Source organism: Eptatretus burgeri, chromosome 9, assembly GCF_056783735.1.
Source record: "Eptatretus burgeri isolate ZD-2024b chromosome 9, Ebu_testis_v1, whole genome shotgun sequence".
In the NCBI taxonomy this organism is placed as follows: Eukaryota; Metazoa; Chordata; class Myxini; order Myxiniformes; family Myxinidae; genus Eptatretus; species Eptatretus burgeri.
This window is the reverse complement of record NC_140969.1, coordinates 82688963-82709675: the sequence shown is the minus strand read 5'-3', so window position 1 is coordinate 82709675 and position 20713 is coordinate 82688963. Positions and strand designations below refer to the sequence as shown.

The 20713-nt window shown below is 46.1% G+C and overlaps 1 protein-coding gene and 1 long non-coding RNA gene across 14 annotated transcripts in view; one reads left to right on the top strand and one right to left on the bottom strand.

The window, feature by feature from the left end:
- LOC147020464 (ryanodine receptor 2-like) overlaps positions 1-17327 on the top strand; it is a 372265-nt gene extending 354938 nt beyond the window's left edge. For all 13 annotated transcript variants that reach the window (XM_085895797.1, XM_085895798.1, XM_085895792.1 and 10 more), the window contains 4 exons: positions 3983-4047; positions 10861-10961; positions 14138-14189; positions 16327-17327. In XM_085895797.1, the coding sequence (XP_085751923.1) occupies positions 3983-4047; positions 10861-10961; positions 14138-14189; positions 16327-16413 (305 nt within the window). In that variant the 3' untranslated portion in view covers positions 16414-17327. The remainder of the gene's footprint in view (positions 1-3982; positions 4048-10860; positions 10962-14137; positions 14190-16326) is intronic.
- LOC147020463 (uncharacterized) overlaps positions 1-20713 on the bottom strand; it is a 52992-nt gene that overhangs the window by 13429 nt on the left and 18850 nt on the right. The window lies entirely within an intron of this gene.

Below are 20713 nucleotides of genomic sequence, written 5' to 3'. Positions count from 1 at the left end.
CAATGCTTGTGCTTGTGCCATTGTTGTGGCCATGAGCTCCCTTCCCATAGCTCTTGTCCCACCCTGTCACTTCCCCCCACCCCATCCTGATGAAATACCTCTGGATCTTTGCCTCTCTCGACAGCATTGCCTTGTTTTTGTGCATAATCTATTGTCCTCCTTTCTTGATTATTCTACCCTGAAAATATTGCTTCTATACTATGTCACTAATGAACACCCTCATCCATAATATAAAAGGAGCTCTGTCTCGGCATGCCTGCATGCATGCATGCATCCGTCCAACAATTGTCCTATATCAATAATAGTACCCCCTACACAGCACAGCATAGCAATACACATATACACACACATATACATCCATGCAGCATATAACATGCTGCACATTCACGCATGAGGCGAGTTTGTTTCCTGGCATGGCCCATGCCTAATACGTACCCCAGACAGTTTGATCAAAAGAAGCATTATTCAGAATTCAGCATCTAAAAAGGCTAAGTTGAATATCCCATGAACATTGTCCCCCTCCTCACTCCCTGAGTGTATAGCTTGGACAGTATCTATATACACCACCCAATAATTTTTTTTCACCATTAACAACAACTGTTTTTTTTTTTAGCAATTCTGCAAAGATTGGTTTTCCTATAAGCGAAGCAACGGGTCTTATATTCTAGTTCTCTCAAACATGAGTTAAGGCCCATCTCACTGGACATCTCCCAAGCATTTGATAATGCCTGGTACCCCCACCATGCTGTCCAAACTGTCACCTGATGGGATCCAGTTTCCCATCCTGGACTGCCAATTGGATTTCCTCTCGGCTTGCAAGCAGTGGGTTGCTTTTCATGGAATTCTCTCCCATGCTCTACTGCTTATAGCAGGGTCCTCGACCAATTCACCATTGAGAGTCCTCCATGTATCATGTGTGCTGCATCCTCACAATATGATTACATATATACAACCAGAGTTGGTGTCAAAGCCACCCAATGCTCGCCTGTTTATACATTTATCATTTTTAAAAGACTAGTCTAATAATTAATATTTTTTATAAAGCATTGCAGTGAGCACAATATACGCCCGAACAAGAAGGTATATACAGAATTTTACTACTACATGGAAAACAGCAACCACTGTATATGACGAACGTATGTCATGACACACCGTCTCCAAAGTCTGTACCTATGTACCAAATATGAAACGTGAAAGTTGAAATCTTTGGGAGTTAGAGTGCGGACAGGAACGGACGGAAACAGCATCCTGGTTGCCATGGCAACCACTTTAGATGATGAACGTATGTCGCTACACACCGTCTCCACAGTCTGTACCGATGTACCAAATATGAAACGTGAAAGTTGAAAACTTTGGGAGTTAGAGTGCGGACAGGAACAGACGGATGGAGAGACAGACAGAGAGACAGACGGACAGACGACCGGTATCACATAATATGTCCATATATATATATATATATATATATATATATATATATATATATATATATATATATATATATATATATATATATATATATATATATATATATGTATCGGGCGTATAAAAATAGTGTGGTAGATAAAAACATTAGAAAGGAAAAAATAACTTGCACCAAAAACTTTAACATTTTCACGCTCACGCTAACGCTGACGCTCACGCCGGGGGTATCGCTATAGCTCTCTGTTCTTCGAACAGGCGAGCTAAAAAAGACTGGCAGGATGGCCTAGAGTAGGCACACAGGGAAAATGTGCTGTTTAAATTTCTGGCAAACCATTAAGCATACAACCGGCCGCACCAAGTTTAACAATAGTCGTTATGGCACTCGGAATAGGGAAGGTTCTCCACATCAGGTCTAGAGGTACGCACACTCGTCTCTAAGCTGTCCAGCCTGGGTTTGAATCCCGACCCAGCTATAAACTATCATTCTGGTGTTTCACAGGCAGGGTGATTCATCAAAGTGTGTGCCATCCCTCAGATGGACATTAAACTCGGTGTCCCGTCTGTGTGCATTAGTTGGTAGATATTAAAGATCCCATGGTGTCCTTCGTGAAGACGAGGCGAGCCATATCACCGGCACCACGAACAAATTCCAAATTCCTGTCATAACTACTGCTGGGAAAGCAATGGCAAACCACCAAGTATAACACTTGCCGAGAAACTACTCCAGCAGCACCGATGCTCTGAAACAGAGTTATGGTACATTACAATCAGAAATATAAGAAATAGCATGTTGTATCTGACAGCAATGCAATAAAAATATGTTGTCATACTGTTACAGCCTCCAGAACATTCAGGTAGACCAGTTATAATCCGGCGAGTCGTGATAAAACGACCACCACCATCACCCACTTCGATGACTCCCTGCCGGAGTTGGTGGCCTTATGGTCTTTTACTATCTCTCTTCTCTCTTGCTCCTCTCTCCATCCATCTCTCTTCATCACCCAAACCCCACATCCACTCCGACCCACCCCTACCACCGGGTCACAAATAGTTCACCAGAAACCCTCACCTGGTTACCCTCCTCGATTGAAAATGTTACATTCATCCATTATTTTGTCCCCCTCTTCTTACTTCCGTCGGACTTTCTTCCTGAGTCCATTGTCCCATGATCTTTTCCACAGACATTCTAAGTGTACTGTCAATGGTCTCTCCCATTCCTTTCTCTCCATTCTGAGCTTTTGTATATGCACTGAGACTCCGTCCCCCCTTGACCTCCAACTTTTATCCTCATGGTGTGCATGTGCATCTTCTCATCCAGCTGTTTCCCATTAACCCCCTGCACTCTGTTGTTTTGCTCTTCCATTAGCCTCAACACCTGTATTAAAAGATGTATAAAGGAAACAAAAGCTGCATCCAACCAATTAATTTTTGGCATGAACAAAGGCTCAGGTGTGATGTTTCGACCACAGATTGGTAAACTGAGAATAAATTGACACAATCCTGGTTGAAGACCACTCAATGGTTGAAACCTTGGATAGGAGCCGAAATGGATGCTCCAAAAAGATGTGCAGTTACTGTATTTGCTTTTGTGTGTTATTGTTTTTTTTAAGATGATAATAATATTGTTATGAAAAGGATGTTTGTGGCATCTTTTAAAGGGTGAACTCAATTTAAAAGTGATATTTAATCATCTTTTTGATCCTGTAAAGCAGTCATTGCAAATATAATTGTTCAATGTAATTATTAGCCTGGTGTTAGCTTAGTGGTTAGGGTGGCTGGCTTTGGATCCTACGGTCCTGAGTTGGAGCCCCGTTTTCCACTGAATCAACATCAGGTGGGGTTGACTCAGCCTGTCGTCCTTCTGAGGTCAGCAAAATGAGTACCGGCTTGCTGGGATGATTGAGTCATTGGAGTATCCTGCATCGGAGTGGTGATCCATCCAGGATTGTGCCCAATAGTTCAGGAGACTGCTTAGACAGCACCGACGTTCTGTACAGAGTATGGTCCCAATGGATTTGGAATTTTTTTTTTTTTTTTTTACTGGTAGAGGGGCACAGCATCAGCAACACAACCATGCTTCCAAGAAATGATAGCTACCCGGCAGCCAAGCTGCAATACGCAAGAACAGAACAGAATGTAATCATTTGAAGAAATGCATTCAGTGAAGAAAAAATAACCTTCCAGAATATTCCATAAGTTACTGGATAGTTCAATCCTGTTATGTAATCATCAAATGAGTAAATATGAACACCCTAACGATGTGTTGTAATCCTTGGGCTGGCTTCCCCCAAGAAACCTTCAGAGTAGTCACATTCTGCAGTTAGCAAAACCAGAACTTCAACACACAGGGACTAATTAACAGGTGCTTCTATGGCTGCCGACCCAGTTGGGCAGGCAGGTATGTGCCATCCCTCCAGATCCAGACTTGAGCTCTCTACATTTACTCGCAAGTACTCTAGTAGTTTGTCAATGTCCACACATTATGTATTTAGGATCTCAACAAGTCATGCATTTCAACTGTTCGTTCATTCATGTGTTTTCTATGGATTCCCTTTGCTAGGCTTGATCATTGATGCCTTTGGAGAGTTGAGAGACCAGCAAGAGCAGGTTAAGGAGGACATGGAGGTAAGTGAAAATCAAGGATACTTGTTGTTGGTAAATTGGTTTATGTAATCACTCCTTTCATCATCTTAAAATAGATCCACAACTTGAAATACCCTCCACCAACAGAACAACTACTGGTTCCTAAAGGGCCCAAATTATTCGCAGCTGCTTGTGGGGTCGACCGGAAAACTATTTTGGCCCAAGTCTTTCACGAACAGGCTAGCCAGGCCCGACCTTCCACTGAAGCTAATTTAGGGAGGAATTTGGAATTTGTTCATAGTGCCGGCGATAACTTCCTTACTCTTCATGAGGGACACCGTGGGACCTTTAATGTCTACCAACTAATGCTGGCAGATGGGATGCCCATTTCACATCCATCTATGAAGGGACGGCACATACCTGCCTGCCAAACACGATAATGACATTTTATAGCTGAGTCGGGATTCTAACTTAGGCAAAGACAACTCAGATGCGCGTGTGCATACCTCTAAGCTATTCTACCAGCCCATAACCTCCAACAATCTAAACACATGTAAAAATACCTTGAACTGACTGTCTTTGAGACAGTTTGCCGAGGACATCAGATCAGGTCAGGTCAGAGAGCATGCGCGGAGCAGCGCGTCGCTGCGTCCACTCTCAGTCAGTACTCCAGGGGCCTCCATCTGGCCATCCCCCAGGCAGATGCCTGGCCCATCCTCATATCCTTGAGATGCTGTGCTGAGGCACGGGGTCGGCCCATTGGCCTCCTCCACTCACCAGGCTCCCTCGCTGAGAGAATCTGGTGAGCAGGATCCACATTTTCTGGTGAGCAGGAAAACGAGCCACATGTCCATACAGCCGCAGCTGATGCTCACGGACTATGCAGGTACCAAATCTCATTTGAGTCTCTCTCAGAAACCGCTCGTTTGATACAAAGTTCAACCAGCGATAGCCAAGGATTCTCCGAAGAGACGTGGTACCAAAGGAATTAAGTCTCCGTCTCAGATCCCTGGTCAGAGTCCAAGTCTCACATCCATAGAGCAAGACTGGAAGCACCAAGGACCTGAAGACTCGGACTTTTGTCCTCCTGCACAGGTACGGACAGTACCACACCATATGATCCAGTGAACTAATGACTCCCCAGGTCCAACCCAGACGTCGATTAACATCTGGTTGACAGCCAGCAGAGACATGAATATCACTGCCAGGGTAAGTGAATCTCTCCGTGACCTCAACATCTTCGCCACAAACAGGTACAGACAGGACAGCAGCATCCAAGATGTCAATGAAAGCCTGGATCATAGTTTTGACACAGGAAACCCATAATCCCAGCGGCTCCGACTCCTCATTCAGTGCGTCGAGCGGCCCCCAAAAGGATATCCAGAGTCTCTGGAAAGATGACTGCATCATCTGCGAAATCAAGGTCAGAGATCTTGACATTCCCAAACGATGCACCACAGCTTGATCTCTCCGACATCCTCCCCAGAATTCAGTCCATACAAGCGCTGAAAAATGTGAGGGCCAGTACACACCCCTGATGAACTCCAGTAACAATGGGAAATACGTCGAAGATGGTACCACCACATCTCACAGCACTCTCAATACCAGAGTGTAGTTTACACATCAGATTGATCAGTTTTGGTGGCACCCCAGGAAGATCAAGAATCCTCCAGAGTGCATCGCGATTCACTGAATTGAACGCCTTGCAGAGATCAACATAGGCTGCAAGCGGCCCCTGCCGAAACTCTCATCTGCATTCAGTGAGGACTCGAAGACAAGGATACGGTCAATCGTTGACCTCTTTGGTGAAAGCCTGACTGCTCCTGGCACTGGTGCTCAAGGAAATGGTGGCGAACCCTATCAAGAATTATCCCGAGCAAAGACCTTGCCCGGCACAGAGAGCAGCTTCAACTCTCGGTAGTTGTTGCAGTCCTGGTGATCACCCTTCCATTTCCAGAGAGGAACAACAAGGCCCCTCTTCCAGTCAGTTGGGATGATGCCTGTGTTCCAGGCAGAGCACAGAACTGCATGCAACGACATGAATACAGCATTTCAACCAGCCTTGAGAAGTTCAGCATGGATGCCACAGATCCCAGGAGCTTTACCCCATTTCAACCGGTTCACCACAGCCTGTGCTTTCACCCATGAAGGTGGATCACAGTTGATTTGAGGGCCAGCAATAGGGATAGTAACATACCTGACATCCAACTCGACAGCTGGTGGATCAGCTTGGTACAGCCGTTCAAAGTAACCGGCCCAGCAGGCCTTCAAGTCAGACTCTTCTGTCAAGAGCCCACCACCCTCCGCTCTAACTGCAGTCCACCAAGGGACGGGCTTGGAGGAATGTAATGTGCGAATTTCCCTGTAAGCAGGACGAGAATCACTTGGTCACAAGTAATGCTCTACCCCTCACAGATTCCTCGCACATAGGCCCCTTTGTCCACCCTCAGCGCACGTACAGTTTTAGGCCTCAACTCCCTGAACAGCTCAGCTCTGCCATTAAGCCTGGCTGTGCGACTCTGGTTTGTGGTATCCAGTGTTCCTTGAGAGACAAAATTCTTCTTCAGCCTCCAGTGCATTCCAAGACATCCACCAGCAACATCAAGGACGGTGGTCTTGAAGGTACTCCACAACTCTTCAGGATCTCCCAAAGCACCCAGACCCCCCAAATCTCCACTCAGCCTGTTCGCAAACTCCTCAGCCATCCTGTCATCCTTTAGCGTGCCAACATCCAACCTAGGCTGGGATGGTACCATTCTCCCAGATGTAAGCTGCAACTTCAGAGTTGCTACAACAACCCTGTGGTCAGTAATGTGTAACTGAGCACTCCGGTAGACCCTGCAGTTCTGGATCATCTTCCCGTGGCCATCAACGAGCACATGGTCAATCTCCTTTGCCACACCACCAGCGTTGGTATACCAAGTCCAGCGATGAGCCTGTGAGCGCTGAAACCATGAACCACCCAGGTCAAAAAACCAGTAAAGACCAGTAGCTTACTGGTCAACTGGTACCAGTTGAAAACCAGTAGCCAACTGGTACCAGTAAAGCCAGTTGGTTTCTTACTGGTTTTAATATGGAAATTGGAATAGAGTGATATATTACCAGTTGAAATACAATTGTATTTAACTAACTGGTATCAACTGGGAGACCAGTACATTGCAACTGGTATCAACTGGAACCAGTAAGACTTTAACTGGTACAAATATGAGCTACTGGTTTTTTCAACTGGGAAATTGGAATTCTGACTGAATTTAACTGGTACCAGTTGAAACCAATAGAGACCAGTTAAAGACCAATTAGAACCAATAGAGACCAGTTGAAAATGTGCACTGGTTTTAACTGGTTTTTCGACCTGGGCAGCCACCCTAAGTCCATGACTTCCTGCAAAGTCAAGTAACTTAGTGCTATTCTGGTTCACAGTTCCAGACCCAGAGAGACCAACACATGTCTCATAACCATCCCTATCAGTTCCAGTCGATGCATTGAAATCCCCCAAGATGAGAAGAGTATCTCACCTGGGGCACTGATCAACCACAGATTAGAGCATGGCATAGAATGCATCCTTCACAGTGAGATCACTTGCCTCAGTTGGAGCATATTACAGAGACCAGAGAAACAACACCCAAGGAGTGCCAAATCCTTTGTCTCATAATATTGTTGCGAATTCGTGCCTGCCGGCGTGCAAGCGGCCACGTAACTCGAATCGCGGCACGTCGCCCACCGGACGGACAATTCTGTCGTGACCCTCTCGGACTAACACTGGGAACTAGTCACGGGTGGGCCTTTCGGCCTCACCACGATCGTGCCAATCGGCCCCCCGCGTGGGATAGGGTTGTTCGCCAAATTCGACCCACCTAAGTACCCACACGGAGGGGAGACCGGGCGATCGCACCTCGCCGCAGGTCGACTCCGGACACGGGCCACTGAAGCGACCCGTTCCGTACTATCGGGATAACCGAGCGGTGTTATCTCGTCGACCTCGACGGTTCTGATTAATTATCGGGCGTATTATGCCCACTACCAACCCTTTACGTGAAGTAAGATGGAGATTCAATTAAAGAAAAGACGAAGCGAAACGGGAAAACAGTTCAACATGAGGCACATTTATTCCGTGGCACACGGATAGCACACATATACAATTACAACAATTATGCACCAAAAGCAATTGCAACGAAAGAAACACAACAATGCAGAGATACTACCGACTACGCGAGCACACGGCAACACTTACGCAGTTTTACTTTACAAACGGCGCCGACAACACATATACTCAAAAGCAAAAGAAAAGGGCCACCCTCAAATACAAGGGGACAGACGGGCCTGTGGGCCGCGAGACCGGGTGGAGCCTACCCGTCTTATGATGAGCCGCAAATGTGGCGGCGGTGCCCCGACTCCGCGCTCCTTCGCAGGTTTCGTTGGCACTGCTTGGAGTGGGGTGGGAACGGGGCCCCCTTCTCACACTATCTCAGCGCGGGGGGGGGGGAAGGGGGGAGGTTGTTGATGCTCTGGGGAAAGAGGTTAGCTGGCTTGCTTGGGTCCCGTGACGAGCGACTCCGCTGCGACCTCGTCGCCGACCGCCGTCTTCCTTGCCTCGGACCCGAGGTATCCGGTCCCCGACAGCCTCCGAACCCCGACAGACTGACTCTCCTCCAGACCCGACTTGACTGCTGCTGCAAATTTCTGTATCAGAACGAGCTCGGGGGTAGAGCCACGCTCGCCCATTGGACGGAGAAAAAGGGGCGTGAATCTCCCCTGATCCTCGAATTTGCATATATCGATTCTACTCCGACGCGACTGGAGGCGGGGCCAAATTGCCCCGCGTTTGCTGATTGGACGGATCAGAAGTGGGCGTGTATCATTCCTGATCCGACTTCTCCTCGGAAAGGCCGCACTTTGTACCCGTGGCTCGGCGCGCGTCTTGCACGAGTCCAGGACAGCCTGATGCTCGGTGCCCACAAGCGGTGCGGGAATGGCCGCAGAAGGAGAGGCGAAGGTGGTGGAGGGTCTAAAGTGGCAGTCCCTGGCCGCGGTGACGCTTGGAATGGCGGTGATGCGATGTTTGTGGGAGCGAGCTGTGAAGGTAAAGGTCGTGGGTGTTGGCGTTGTTGTTGTGAAGCAGCGTTGCGGTTGGTGGTTGTTGTGTGATGGCGGTTGAGACGTGGTTGGTTCAAAATAAAGATAGAACAGAAAAACGGCTATCTTAAAGGGTCGCAGCCTGAATGAATCACATTTATTCCCTCTAAACAACGGGTTTGGGGCTAACTACACATGTACTTACAGAGATATCTCACCTACGGGACCTGAATGGTGGTTTGCGAATTTCCTCAACCACAACACTATGCTCGTTGACCGGTGTGACCTCAATTATCATTGCAGTCAGTTTATTGGACACAGCTACAGCAACTCCCTGGGCATGGTAACCATCAGAGCGACCAGACCAATAGTAGGTGTAAACACCCGCCATGATCTCCCCGCAATCCAGTCTCCGAGCCTCAGAGAGTGATACAACACCGATGTTCAAACGCTTGAACTCAGATGATAACAGAGACAGGTGATCCTCCTCTCTTAGGGATAGAACATTCCAGGCACCCACTTGAAGGGACCGCCTCAGGTTACCCCAAGGACACTGCCGTCTGGTGAACGACACATCAACACCACCCTGACACACACTACTGCAATCTGTCCTGGGAAGGTTACCCTGTGGTTTTCCTCTTGTCATCAAAGAGTGGGTGTCCCGACATATACCCTCGTTAACCCCCCAAGCCCTCCTCCTTTCAAATTTCTCGTATTTTCTTCCTGAGAGTTTTCTTCTGTATTCATCATGTCCACCCCATACATCCTCTTCTGCTGTCCCTCTATTTTGTCTTTCAACACTGCTCATGGTGAAGTTTCTCGCCCCCCCACCCGCCCCATCTCCCTCTCTCTGCTGTTCGCAGTTCATAAAAACCATCGGCCTACCTGGGTAGTGAAATAAACGAACCTGGAGACACTTCAACTGACACATGCAGTGTCATGTTGAGCCTTGTGTGTAGTTTCGGTTGGTGTAAAAGGTATTCCTGAAATAATCGGCAAGGTAGATAAAGAAACACGTATCCCATGTCTGTAACAGATGAACATTTCATGAAGTTTTCAATGACAGAAATGCGTGACACAATTTGTCCAATTTCCTCTCCTTCTGGTTTGCTTCTTGCGTCTTCATTGCCACCTTCAGACATACTACAGCCCTTTTTTTATTTGTTCAATCTTTGTGTGCCAAATTGTTATTTTTATCATTGGTATGTCTCCCAAATTAAAATGCAAAATGAAAGCATTCACTCAACTCTGGAAGAACTTCATCCTCACCAGATGTGGCGCCATTTTTATTAGGCCTGAAATAAATAAGTAATGCATTTGGCAGGAAGAAAGATCAATGACCGAGTCATATTGGAACAGTTCATTTTATGTGTTTGTCATGCCTTAGCTTACATCGGTAGTGACAGCTAAATGTGGCTGAGAAAAGAAGCTTGCTCCAGGAAAGAGCTACTATTAAATAGAAGTAGCTCTCAGTTGTAAAGCTATGTTACATGTAAAAACTACTTCAATTCATTGGCTTCGCTCCTGTATTTGTGAGCTACTGCCCAACACTTACACAACCTTGTGACTTAAGACTCAAACAAAAAATCCAGTCAAGTCTAATGAAAGGCGGCTGTTTTTACATGAAAGGTCAGAATATTTCCGACAGCGAATGCAAATGGTGTACAAGTAACGGTGATATAAGCATGAGGTGTACATGTCAAACTCGAGAGAACATGTCGGACTTTCACATGTATGACCCTTAGATGTCACAAAGTGTCTTTGTGTGCGTGCCTTCAACAGACCAAATGTTTCATTTGTGGGATTGGGAACGACTACTTTGACTCGGTTCCACACGGCTTTGAAACGCACACATTGCAGGAGCACAACCTGGCCAACTACCTGTAAGTCCCAGGATGAGCACATCCTCCCAATCTGCATATTCTTCCACAATGCAAAGAATAAAGTGCTTCGTAAAGGTGTGCAGAATTGTTCTTAGGGGAATGTGAGATAATACATTTTGCCAATGTTAAAAATAGGACAAGAAGGCCAAAACTATTAAACTGGACTGAATTATCCTTGAAACATAGAATGGTGTAAGGTAACATGGGAAATTTACTTGAATTCGTTAAAATACTGAGCTGTGCTTGTTGCTAAAAGTGAACCATCATCCAAATGGTGGTAGATTCAACGGTTGTGAATCAATAACCATGAATGTTTCCTGACTGTCCAATCACTTTGGTAACATGGTGTAATATGTGAAGTTTCCTTGACTTTAAAGGATAAAATAAAACAATGAGAGACTTCATGGAACATCTTACCCTGCATAGTCTTGAGGTAAAGGACTTGGGAAGGGTCTTTTAAACTCTTGCTTTGCATTTCCGAGCACAATCTATATTTCCTATGAGCAGCCACTTTGTCTCTCGATATTCCCCAATGCTGAGAGCGCGAGTGGAAATTTGATGGGTCAAGATGGCGTAAAATGGTGAAATATTTTGTCCAATACTGTTAAACTGGAGGTTTTTGGAAGTGGCAAGAAGGAGATTTGTGTTCTTCAGTGCTTTAAAGTAAAAAGTTTATTGCCATTTTTCGGAAGTTTACCGCCCTTGATACAGCGTTTTTCACACCTCCTTATTTCACACGTTAAATTAGTTATTTGTGCCTGTTGTTTGTTTCCTTTATGACGTCACTAAAAACAGCTTTCTGTATGGGATTGATTTTCAGTTTTGTTTGACTGCTAGACAGGCAAACAGACTGAAACATTTACCTTACTCCTCTGTGCGCACGCGCTCTTGGCACGAGATTCCGTACAATTTGCCAAATTCAGAGCCAAAGTACTGCTAAGCAGCAGGTTAAATTTCCGATTCATGTTCAAATTATAACATTCAATTGAAATCAAGTAATTTCACGATCATAGACTGATGTATGTAAACAGACAGACAGACTGAGTGAACAAATTGCTTAGCCCCGCTTTTCACTTTGTGCGTGGGGTAACAATGCCTTTCTCAGTTGTGTGCAGATCATGTTAATCAGTGTCAATAGCCATAGCTATAGGATCGATAATAATTATTTGTCTTACATTGCCGATAGTACTGCAGCATAGCAAACCAATTGTTCAACTTTTCATAAAAGCACCAAAATTGGTACATATGTTGACTAATGTATTCTGAACAATTCTGGATATGGAGCCACTCGAGATTTTGCCTTGGTCAGCTTTGGCGGCCATTTTCCAAAATGGCCGCCATTCTACTTTCACAACATGGGGTATCTGTCATTGTTATTCTCTTTGTTGGTTTCTCAGAGGTGATAAATACTCCATGTGATGTGCATTTACAAAGGAAAACAATACAAATGTCATTTGTGTTGATTTATTATATTTCCAACCATTGTGTTGGGGGAAAAATGGTCATTTATATGGGAAAATCCATTTTCGCACACAGCATCAGTGACAGGTTCAGAGGTATTTTGTTGTGGTGGTGGTAGTGGTGGAAGTGGTGTTGTAATTGGTAATATTGGCTACATGTGGCCCATGCTGCAGAACATGACCACCATCGGATTCAAGTTCGAACCGTAGACACCGAAGTCGTCGTCTTGGCGGTGATGGTAGCCCAGGCATTACCATGCATGGATGAACTCTGGATTACCTTTGGGACGGGCAAGAACTGCCGCTACATCCCTGCCCATGAAATAGCTGCCTCCCTCGGTCCACAGAAGGCACGTGCCCTCCCTGTCTTCCACGCCATGACCGGATGTGACATGGTATCAGCATTCGTGGGGCATGGGAAGAAATCTGCCTGGGCCACATGGAACTCATTTCCAGAACTGACAGATTCTCTTGTGACCCTGACCACCACACCAGTCAACATCCAGGATGACACAATGCACTGCATTGAAAGGTTTGTGGTGCTCCTCTATGACCGCACCAGTCCATATACGGACGTCAACGAGGCCAGAAAGAAACTCTTCGCCAAGAAGAACTCCGTCCAGCGCATCCCTACATCCTGCTACCTATGATGCTTTGGAACAGCATGTGAAGAGATCAGTCTTCCAGGGTGGCTATGTCTGGGGGCAAGTCTTGGTCCCTCAACCCGTGCTTCCATCACCAACAAGCTGGGGCTGGTGGCAAACATAGGATGGGTCCTACGAACCGCTCTGGACCACACTCCCTGAGGCTTCAAAAAGCTGCTTCGAGCTGGTGTCGTGCGGCTGCAAAAAGGCTGTAGAAACCGCTGCAAATGCAAGAAGGCTAATCTGCAATGCAGTGGACTGTGTGCTTGTGAAGGAGAATGCCAGTAGACAGACGCAGTAGACACAGACTGAGATATCGGCCTAGCTTAGAATGTGCAAATGCAAATTCGCATTGCTTGTAAAAGTGTTGATTTCTTGATCCAGAGCCAGTACACTTGAGCTCAGAAACTCATATTGCACTAGACTGATGTGTGCGTGTACCATGTGTCCTGGTAGAATGGTAGTAGACAGTAAACCGTAGCCGCTTCAAAGTGAAGTGTGCAATAATTTGACTACATTTTCTGAGTTTGTCATTATTACGATTATCAGTTCCCTTTTCAAAATAGAGTAAAGTATGTAATCTATAATGCAATTTTTTGTTGATTCTAAACCCATTGAATGTGATGAATATCATTTGACTCTTGTTCTCCAGGCAATAATGGGTACTTTTCAGCGAAAAGTTTCAGGAGAGCAGCAATTTACAAATCAAATAATGGCTTTTTTTACCGAAAATACTGGCTCATAATATTTGAATACGCCTTTTCATGGTCAATTTACTGAATTTTACACTTTCCTTATATCTACCACCAATACAATAAGAAAATAAGAGCATATCGACAATTTCGCTAAAGTAGAATGGTGGCCATTTTGGAAAATGGTCGCCGAAGCTGACCAAGGCACAAGCTCAGGTGGCTCCATATCTAGAATTGTTCGGAATACATTATTCTACATGTGTACCAATTTTGGTGTTTTTATGCAAATTTGAACAATTGATCTGAAATATCAGACTACGCTGCAGGACTACTAATGATGTGTGAATCTCATGGTTATGTTTCTCCACTTTTCTTTCCAGGTTCTTCTTTATGTATCTCATAAATAAGGATGACACAGAACATACCGGTCAGGTGAGAACACTCGTGCTCTTCCCCAAAGCCTTGAAATCTATCTCTCCTTTTTTAGCACAGGTATCTAAGATCATGGAAGAGTACAATAACAGAGGCAATGGGTCAGCACACAAAATGAAGCAAAGGGAAAATAGTAGGACAAGGAAATATGCATACATCATCGCACTGCGAGAGGAGGAGGAGGCGAAGGGTGGGAACATGAAGTGAATGGTGGAAACGGGGTATCACCGAGTATAGTAAATCTCAGGTAGAAATTGTAGAGATTGTGATGTGGTTGGGGGGGGGGAGGTAGCAGACTTCAAATCTTGAACTGAAGAACTAATGATAACAGATTCATTAAGAGTCAGGGGATGAATGAATGGAGGTGAGAGTTTAGTTCAGACTTGGGGAGGGGAACAAGGAAAGGCTTTCTGGAATGTGTGTGACTTGGAGAGGAGAGAAGGCAAGAGTAGCAAGACCAGAATAGAGCCGGTAATAAAACAATAAGGCCATCCACCTGCCTGTGGTGAGGTCGTAAACATTTGGTCCATTCTCATCATGCTTTCTTCCTGTTTACTGCAACATGAATTGAACTTCGACCTCAATATTTTCACGGTCCCTTACTACCAATGAGACTATATATTGTTATAGCCACGCTGCCGGTCCAAGAATGACCGAATCACATTGGCTGTCAGCCGGTCATGGTCGTCAGCCAGGTTTGATACCCCAAACCAGGGTTACAGACCTTAAGTCCAGATAGCTCGTCAAAGGGCATGGAGCTGACTGAGGGTTACGTGCCTGCACGGTGCGCCAGTCAGATGTATAACCGAGCGGCTGGTTATGACGCAACGTACGTTACTTCACAAAGCGATAATCACTTTTACCCAATTATGCACCGGAAGGGTGCAGATCGTGAAAACTCAACCTCTCGTACAGCAAGAATGGAGACCAGGCCAGAATGACAGTTCAAGTATTGTTATTAAAATAAAAACCACAACAAATCGTCAAGAAACAATGCACAATTAACAACAACCAATATTCTCCTAAATTACCCACAACACGATCTTAAGTGACGCAGATTTCTTAACAGTTCTCATCTTAGGGTCCATTCACTCACTCGAAAAGAACACAGTCCAGGGAATCCAAATAATAACAATACCGAGAGGTTGATTTCAAACACAGAGGAAAGCTGGGCAGGATTCTGAATGCAGAGTTACCGGCAGCTCCGGTGCAACCCGCCATAAACCCCTCAAGCTCCATAATTGTGGCTTCCTCAAAGCCCTCTTTACTCTGGGGATTAAATGTTCACAGCTCTAGTACTATCAGCCCCACACATCCAGAGGCCTAGGCTTCCTCTAAACAGCTCTCTCTCTCTCTCTCTCTTTCTCGTGTTCTCTCTCTCTCTTTCTCGTGTTCTCTCTCTCTCTCTCTCTCTCTCTCTCTCTCTCTCTCTCTCTCTCTCTCTCTCTCTCTCTCTCTCTCTCTCTCTCTCTCTCTCTCTCTCTCGCTCTCTCTCGCTCTCTCTCTCTCTCTCTCGCTCTCTCTCTCTCTCTCTCTCTCTCTCTCTCTCTCTCTCTCTCTCTCTCTTCCATCTCTTCCATCTCTTCCATCTCTTCCAGTTAGCTGTAACAGTCAACCGCCTCTCTGTGTCAGCTGCAACAGGCCTCCAAATCGCTCCCTTTGTCTCCAAGCAGCCGTTAACGGAACTGCACATGAGATCAACTAATGAGCTCTCATGGTGCGTTAAATGCAGACTTCTTCAATGCAGATTCACCCTGTGTATCAGTCCCTGTGGTGAGGCTAATGGCTGGCTATTTCAATGCAGATTCACCATAACTGCACATTCTCATGGCTTGAGCTGCAAAGCTCTGGTGTGAACTTTGTAAAGACACATAAACAGAGGAAAAGAACATTAAAGAAGTACAGCCAGAGGTTTGAATAGCGGAGGACAAAACAGTAGGGTATGGAAAACAAACATCTCACTGTACATATGCAATGCATATCTGTTACACAAATAGTATGTCAGGCTTGTATAAGCAAATGCTAAGAAAGAACTATCGTTCTACTAAACAGTTTTATTAACCCCTAAATATCATTCCCACAACAACATGAACCTTCTCTTATTCCCTCTCCATTCGTATAACTTCTCTACCTGCAGGAATCCTTCGTATGGAAGATGTATCAGGAGCGTTGCTGGGAATTCTTCCCTGTTGGTGATTGCTTCCGCAAACAATGTGAAGACTGATCCACACGATTGCTGCTCATCTTATTTGACCTGACAGCTCAATGGCAGATGGCAGGTTTATCTGAGCTTACTGAGCGATAAGTGGACAGCAGGCCCATTAAACATACATGGCTCAATCTACTCTGAGGCATTTATGTGGAAAATGTCGCCACCCTTGTTGAGGGTTCTGCTTTTGCTTTTGTGTGTGTGCATCAAAGGATTTGTGTAACACCCGTTCGTTGGAATGTTTGTGAAAACTGCATGAGCTCAGGCAGAATCCAGTTGTAATATTATTCGTTGGGACAATTCCTGAACTTCTGGCAACAGTTTGAGTTGCACTGTGGATCGTTACAAACACCGATGTTTTCTCTATTTTTCTTGAAAATCTATAACTATGCCATGGAAATACAGGAAATGCAGTAAATGATTCCACATCACTCACACAGACACACACACATACATATACACACTTAACAAAGGTGGATACTTTGAGACCTGGTAGGTCTCTGTTCCACCTCCTGAATCCCACCCACATGGGGAGATAGCAGCCAATGTCAACAACTTACACACACACACACACACACACACACACACACACACACACACACACACACACACACACACACACACACACACACACACACACACACACACACACACACACACACACACACACACACACACACTTTCCCATGGTTTTTACATTTTATTGATCGTTGTTGTGCACAAAGAAGTTGTGAGTGAAACATATAGGGTTCCGTGTATGGAGATCTGTACATGTATGGAATGGCAACCTTGAGGTCCTGCATCATGATCATTGATGCGAAAGCATGGAAGGAGTACTTTTACATCCCCAGATTTCTTGCTGAAATCCTTGAACAAAATTGCTGCAGTGTTTAACTACCAGTGTAGAATAAAGTGCTTTTTGAAACGCACACTTTGTTTCACCATACATTGTTGTTTCTTTACTGTAGTTATTTTGATAAGTACAAGAATCACTAAATTGCCTTGATCACTAATGCATATGTCAGGCCAGGTCAGATGAGATCTGTGACTTGCTGCAGGTACCATATAAATGTGTACTAACCTGTTCCATGGTCGGGTTGTCGGCACTAAACCGTCTACCCTACCTATTTTCTTCGTGAGGAGGGTGTATGACATGGACACCCAGCAGGATGAAAAACAAAACCTGTCAAAGGGCAGAGGAGCTCCTTGTGAGCCAGCAGCCATCCAAAGTAGTGCCCATCTGGGTCTGCGGACGTCCTCCTGCAGTTGGGTTACTTTTTATACAGAGGGTGGTGGCAGGATTTGCACTCCGGCCACCGTTAAACCCTTCATTCCGCAAAACATACCAAAGCAGAAAAAAAAATCTGAAAACCCACTCTGTGGGTGTATCTCCTGTGTAGCTGCCCTTCGCAGGGCAGCTCACCAGATGACGGGATTGGGGCAAAGCCTTCGGGACCCCCAATCTTTGATGAGAGGAGGGAAACCACGGGGGAAACCACTACCATTGGTGGTAGTGTGTGTTGGGGTGGTGCTGATGTGTCTTATACCAGACGGTGGTCTCCTTGGGTTAACCTGAGGTGGTCCCTTCAGTTGGATGCCTGGAATATCCTATCCCTAAGAGAGGATGACCACCTGTCTCTGTTATCATCTGAGCTCAAGCGTTTGGACATCAGTATTGCAGCAATCTCAGGTTCGGAGACCGGATAGTGGCAAGAGATCATGGTGGGTGGTCACAACTACAATTGGGCTGGTCACTCTGATGGTAGTCATGCCCAAGGAGTTGCTGCAGCTGTGTCCAAAAGCTGACTCCAATGATAATTGAGGTAACACCGATCAACGAGCGTATCATGAGACGAAGGATTTGTCACTCCTTGGATGTCATTTCCCTGGTCTCTGTTTATGCTCCGACTGAGGCGAGTGATCTCACTGTGAAGGATGCATTCTATGCCGCTCGAGTCTGTGGTTGATCAGTGCCCCAGGTGAGATAATCTTCTAGTCTTGAGGGATTTCAATGCATCGACTGGAATTGAGACAGATGACGATGAGACGTGTGTTGGTTCCCATGAGTCTGGAACTGTGATCCAGAATAGCACTAAGTTCCTTGACTTTGCAAGAAGTCATGGACTTAGGGTGGCCGGTTCATGGTTTCAGCACCCACAGGCTCATCGCTGGACTTGGAATTCCAACGCTGGCGGTGTGGCAAAGGAGATTGACCATGTGCTCGTTGATGGTCGCTGGAGGATGATCCAGGACTGCAGGGTCTACCGGAGTGTTCAGTTCCTCAACACTGACCACAGGCTTGTTGTAGCAACTCTGAAGTTGCAGTTTAAATCCGGGAGAATGGTACCATCCCAGCCTCGGCTGGATGTTGGCAAGCTCAAGGATGAGAGAGTTGCTGAGGAGTTTGTGAACAGGCTGAGTGGAGATTTGGGGGGTCTGGGTGCTTTGGGGGATCCTGAAGGGTTGTGGAGTGCCTTCAAGACCACCGTCCTTGATGTTGCCGGTGGATATCTTGGAACTCACCGAAGGGCGAAGAAGAATTTTTTTCTCAAGGGACACTAGATACCATTGACCAGAGTCATGGAGCCAAGCTGAATGGCAGAGGTGAGCTGTTCAGGGAACTGAGGCGTAAAACTGTACGTCCGCTAAGGGTGGACAAGGAGGCCTATGTGCGAGGAATCAGTGAGGGGGTAGAGCATCAATCTGTGAGGGGGTAGAGCATCACCTGTGGTCAAGTGATTCTCGTCCTGCTTACAGGGGAATCCACGCATGATATTCCTCCAAGCCCGTCCCTTGGTTTACTGCATTTCGAGCAGAGGGTGATGGGTTCTTAACAAGTGAAGACCCGCTGGGCCGGTTACTTTGAGCAGTTGTCCCAGGCTGATCCACCAGGTGTCGAGTTGGATGTCAGGGGTATTACAATCCTTATTGATGACCCTACAATCAACTGTGGTCCACCTTCGTGTGTGAAAACACAGGCTGTGGTGAACCGATTGAAATGGGGTAAAGCTCCTGGAATCTGTGGCATCCATGCTGAACTTCTCTAGGCTAGTGGAAATACTGTGCTCATGTCATTGCATGCAGTTCCGTGCCCTGCCTGGAACACAGGCATCATCCCAATTTACTGGAAGAGGGGCCTTGTTGTCCCTATCTGGAAAGGAAAGGGTGGTCGCCAAGACTGCAACAACTACCGAGGGGTGATGCTGCTCTCAGTGCCGGGCAAGGTCTTTGCTCGGATAATTATTGATGGGGTTCGCCACCATCTGCTTGAGCACCAGCATTCAGAGCAGTCAGGCTTTACAACAAAGAGGTCAACAATTGACCGTATCCTTGCTCTTCGGGTCCTCACTGAACGCAGACGAGAGTTTCGGCAGGGGCGACTTGCAGCCTTTCTTGATCTCTGTAAAGCATTTGATTCAGTGAATCGGGATGCCCTCTGGAGGATGCTTGGTCTTCGTGGGGTGCCACCAAAACTGATCAATCTGATGTCTGAACTCTACTCTGGTACTGAGAGTGCTGTGAAATGTGGTGATACCATCTCTGACTTATTTCCAGTTGTTACTGGAGTTTGTCAGGGGTGTGTACTGGCCCCCACACTTTTCAGCACTTGTACAGACTGGATTCTGGGGAGGATGTCAGAGAGATCAAGCTGTGATGATTCTCTTGGGAATGTCAAGATCTCTGACATTGATTTCGCAAATGATGCAGTCATCTTTCCAGAGACTCTGGATATCCTTTTGGGGGCCTTCGTGGTACTGAATGAGTCGGAGCCACTGGGATTACGGGTTTCCTGGGTCAAAACTAAGAGCCAGGCATTCAATGACATCTTCGATGCTGCTGTCCTGTCTGTGTCTGTTTGTGGTGAGGATGTTGAGATCACGGAGAGATTCACTTCCCTTGGTAGTGATATTCATGTCTCTGCTGGCTGTGAGTCAGAGGTCAACAGATGTCTGGGTCAGGACTGGAGAGTTATAGATTCACTGGATCATGGGGTGTGGCGCTGCCGGTACCTGTGCAGGAGGATGAAAGTTCAAGTCTTCAGCTCCCTGGTGCTTCCAGTCTTGCTCTATGGATGTGAGACTTGGACTCTGACCAGGGATCTGAGACGGAGACTTAATTCCTTTGGTTCCAGGTCTCTTTGGAGAATCCTTGACTACCGCTGATCAGACTTTGTGTCCAACAATGGGTTTCTGAGAGAGAGTCAAATGAGATTTGTTACCTGCATAGTCCATGAGCATGAGCTGTGGCTCGATGGACATGTGACTTGTTTTCCTGACACTGATCCTGCTCACCAGATTCTCTCATTGAGGGAGTT